General features: G+C 47.9%; 1 protein-coding gene across 4 annotated transcripts; it reads right to left on the bottom strand.

The window, feature by feature from the left end:
• Positions 1 to 211: 211 nt before the first annotated feature.
• Positions 212 to 2,517, bottom strand: LOC121965069 (putative protein FAM47C). Of its 4 annotated transcripts, none has more exons than XM_042515237.1 (2): positions 2,042 to 2,517; positions 212 to 2,011 (listed from the first exon to the last, which is right to left on the bottom strand). In XM_042515237.1, the coding sequence occupies exons 1-2, from the start codon at positions 2,294 to 2,296 to the stop codon at positions 227 to 229; spliced, it is 2,040 nt and encodes a 679-aa protein (XP_042371171.1). In that variant the 5' UTR covers positions 2,297 to 2,517; the 3' UTR covers positions 212 to 226. The 4 variants fall into 4 exon arrangements, with proteins under 4 accessions (XP_042371171.1, XP_042371170.1, XP_042371169.1 ...); XM_042515236.1 differs by having other exon boundaries at positions 212 to 2,006; positions 2,037 to 2,516; XM_042515235.1 differs by having other exon boundaries at positions 212 to 2,140; positions 2,171 to 2,515.
• Positions 2,518 to 3,450: the final 933 nt, after the last annotated feature.

The following is a 3,450-nucleotide window of genomic DNA, read 5'->3' as shown; positions in this document are numbered from 1 at the left end:
AAATGATTCATTTATGTAATATACACATTTGATTGCCTTATTAATTTATTTTCTTTATTTTTATTGTACTTTATTTTTCATTGATATATTAATTTATTTCATAGTCTTTTTTATTTCATAGACACATTTGATCATTTGTTTATTCATTTCATTAATTTATTTGACCTTTTCCATAGGCATATTTATATATTTACTTATTATTTGACTCATTTTCATATTAACATGATTACGAGGTCAGATTACGGCTGCTAAAAAAGTAGAGTAAGGTAAAGTAAAGTTTAAGTAGTAACTTAAATACTTTTTGTGTATCATCTCCTCTTCCTCCTCTCTCCTCCCTCTGGTTCAGTCCAGTCAGGAGGTCTGGACGCTGGGCAGAGCCACTGACGTCCTGGTCTGCTCTCTGTGGAGAGAAACAGCTCACAAAGTTCCCGACGGTGTGGAGGAGGCTCGTCTGGTCCTGGACCAGCCCGCTTTGGCTCTGGAGGAGGTGTCGGGTCGTCTGATGGCGCCGCCCAGGGTCAGAGGTCATGAGGTACATGTCAAAGTCTTGCAGACAACAGCTGAGGGTTTTATCTCTGCTCAGCGGTCTGGATGTTTGTGTGTGGAAATCCAGTCTGTCTTTACTGGGTTGTGTTTGAGGACTAGAGATGGTCGGGGTTTGAGGGTAATGAGGACTCGGACCTGGGGTGGTGGGGCTGCAGAAGGGCTGGGGGCTGCTGTCGTCGTGGTAAAACTGGGTGCTGGAGAAGTCTTCAGCGGACGAGGAGCTGAACTCCACAGAGCTCCATCTTCCCTGGGGGACGCCTCCAGTCAGGGAGCCCAGCGGAGACAGAGCTGGCCTCCAGGTGTCCTGAGCTGGACCAGGTGCGTCAGCCTGTCCATACACGTCTCTGGCAAGGTGTGTGTTGTAAGGTAGTTTTGGTGTATCCTCCAGTTCATCTCTGTGGTGAGTCACACCAGTGCTGAACTGGTTCTGGAGGTCTAGGTGGGCTGTGGTGTGACTGTAGCTCCTGAGCAGTTCAGAAGGTGGTTCAGACCTGGTCCAATCTGGATTCTCTAGATCAAGATTTATGTTTGCAAGGTGGTGCTGGGGCAGGTAGAAGATGTGAGGGGAGGTTATGTGGTGATCAGGGAAGTTCGGGAAGGTTATTTGGGGCACAAAGTGAGGGGAGGTCACCTGGGACTCAGGTGCAAGGTGCGAGGAGGTTACATGAGGCTGATGGAGGTGAGGGGAGGTGGAATATGGGAGGTAAGGGGTGCTTGTCTGGGCCAGGTCGAAGCAATTAGAGGTGGCTACCTGGGTCTGAGGAAGGAGGTGAGGGGAGGTCACCTGGGTCTGGGGTACAAGATGATGGGAAGTTACCTGGTTCTTAGCTACAAAGTAAGGGGAGGTTACCGGGGACTCAGCTACAAAGGGAGGAGAGGTCACCGGGGTCTGGGCAAAGCGGTGAGGGGTGGCTGCTTGAGGGTAAGGTAAGTTAGGGGAGGTTACCTGGGGCTGGGGTTCAAGATGGGCAAAGGTCTCCTGGGACATGGGTTCAAAGGGTGGCGAGGTTACCTGTGGATTAGGGTGATGAGGGGGAGTTACCTGAGACTCAGGTATAAGATGTGAGGAGTTTTCTTGGGTCTGGGGTAAAAAATGGGCAAAGGCTTCCTGGGACCTGGCTACAAAGAAAGGGGGGGTTCTCTGGGACTGGACAAAGCAATGAGGGGTGGTTGCTTGAGGGTAAGGGAGGTTAGGAGAGGTTAGTGGGGTCTTAGGTACATGATGGGTAAAAGTTTCTTGGGACTTAGGAACAAAGGGAGGGGAGGTTACCTTGGGGCGAGAGTGATTAGAGGAAGTCTCCTGGGACTCGGGCACAAGATGCATGTAGGTTTCCTGGTTCTTGGGTACAAGAGGAGAGGAGATAACCGGGGACTCGGGTATAAGATGTGGGGAGTTTACTCGGGTCTGGGGTAGGAGGTGGGCAAAGGTTTCTTGGGACTTAAGTAAAAAGGAAGGGGAGGTTACCTGGGGTTCAGGAAGGACAGGGGAGGTTACCTGGGGTTCAGGAAGGACAGGGGAGGTCACCTGGTTCTTCAGTACAAGGTCTAGGGAGGTTGCCTTGGTCTGGGGTTCAGGGGGGTTCAGGGAGGTTACCTGGGGTTCAGGGGGGTTCAGGGAGGTTACCTGGGGTTCAGGGAGGTGATAAGGTAAGGATACTTGGGTCTGAGGTACGAGGTGATAGACGGGTACCTGAGGATGGCTCCTGGGTGGCGGCGGAGAGGACGAGGAAAATGGCCAGAAGTCCGACATGATGTCACACACACCTGTGAACACGGAGTGTGTTGATATGCATGATTGTGTGTGTGTTCATGTGACTCTGAGGATCTGAAAGACACAAAGGAAGTCTGGTTACTGACATTGTGATCTGTTGTGATAATGGACTCTGAGGAGTTCGGATATAAGAAAACACTGAATCGGGGGACGCCGTTGTCTCTCCGTGGACACCTGACTTGTTACACGTTGTATAACAGAACAGAACATTTAGCAGTTTTTCTTCGTGTGTTTTCGCATGAAATTTTCACCAATAACTGGAAGTTGCGTGCAAATGCTGCCCAAGAAATATGACGTAATTCGGCCAGATGGGGGCGCTGTAATTAAGAATGAAAGATTTGGGGGCATCGGCAGCTCAGTGGATAGAGCGGGCGCCCCATGTACAGAGTCTGAGTCCTCGCAGCAGTCGCGGGTTCGACTCCGGCCTCGACCCTTTGCTGCATGTCGTCCCCTTTCTGTCCCCCTTTCACACGAATACTCTGTCCCATCAAATAAAGGACAAAAAAGCCCAGAAATATCTTTGGAAGAGTCAAAGATTCGACTGTTAAAAGGTCATTAAAAAACAACTTATTTCCCGTAAACCGTGAATCTGATTTGTGTCAAATTTTCTGTGGATCAATTCTGGACAAAACGTATCAAAATTCTTCAAGAGCTCGTTGATATCTCACTGTAGTTGTAATTTTTAGTTTCGATAACCGTTGGATCAATCATCACGAATCGTGCAGGAATTCATCTCAACACGAACCTGAAACGTTTGTTCAAACTCACGATGAGGGGTCGCCACAAGCGCAAAAAAAGGGCGTGGCAGACCACAAATCCGACTATAAATCCGAAACTGTTTGTCCAATCATTACAAAATGTGCAGGATATGTTTGTGCCGTAGCTCTTCACAAAATTTGGCCATAAATCAATGACTGTTTGTACAAATAGCTCCAGACTCTGTGTGCATATTTTACTAAGCAATTTCAGATTGTCCCTAAAATGTTGCTGCAATGTTGCAACAAGAAGCAACATTGTTGCTGGAGCTGGACAGTTGGAGCCGCTGTTTCTACTGATTTGACTGGTTTAAATATTATTTATCTATTATTCATTTATTGATGGCTACTTATTTAATTTAATTTTCATCTGTTATT

This window comes from Plectropomus leopardus, unplaced genomic scaffold (assembly GCF_008729295.1).
Source record: "Plectropomus leopardus isolate mb unplaced genomic scaffold, YSFRI_Pleo_2.0 unplaced_scaffold18472, whole genome shotgun sequence".
NCBI classification, from domain to species: Eukaryota; Metazoa; Chordata; class Actinopteri; order Perciformes; family Serranidae; genus Plectropomus; species Plectropomus leopardus.
The sequence above is the reverse complement of the archived record's forward strand: the minus strand, read 5'-3'. Positions and strand labels throughout refer to the sequence as shown.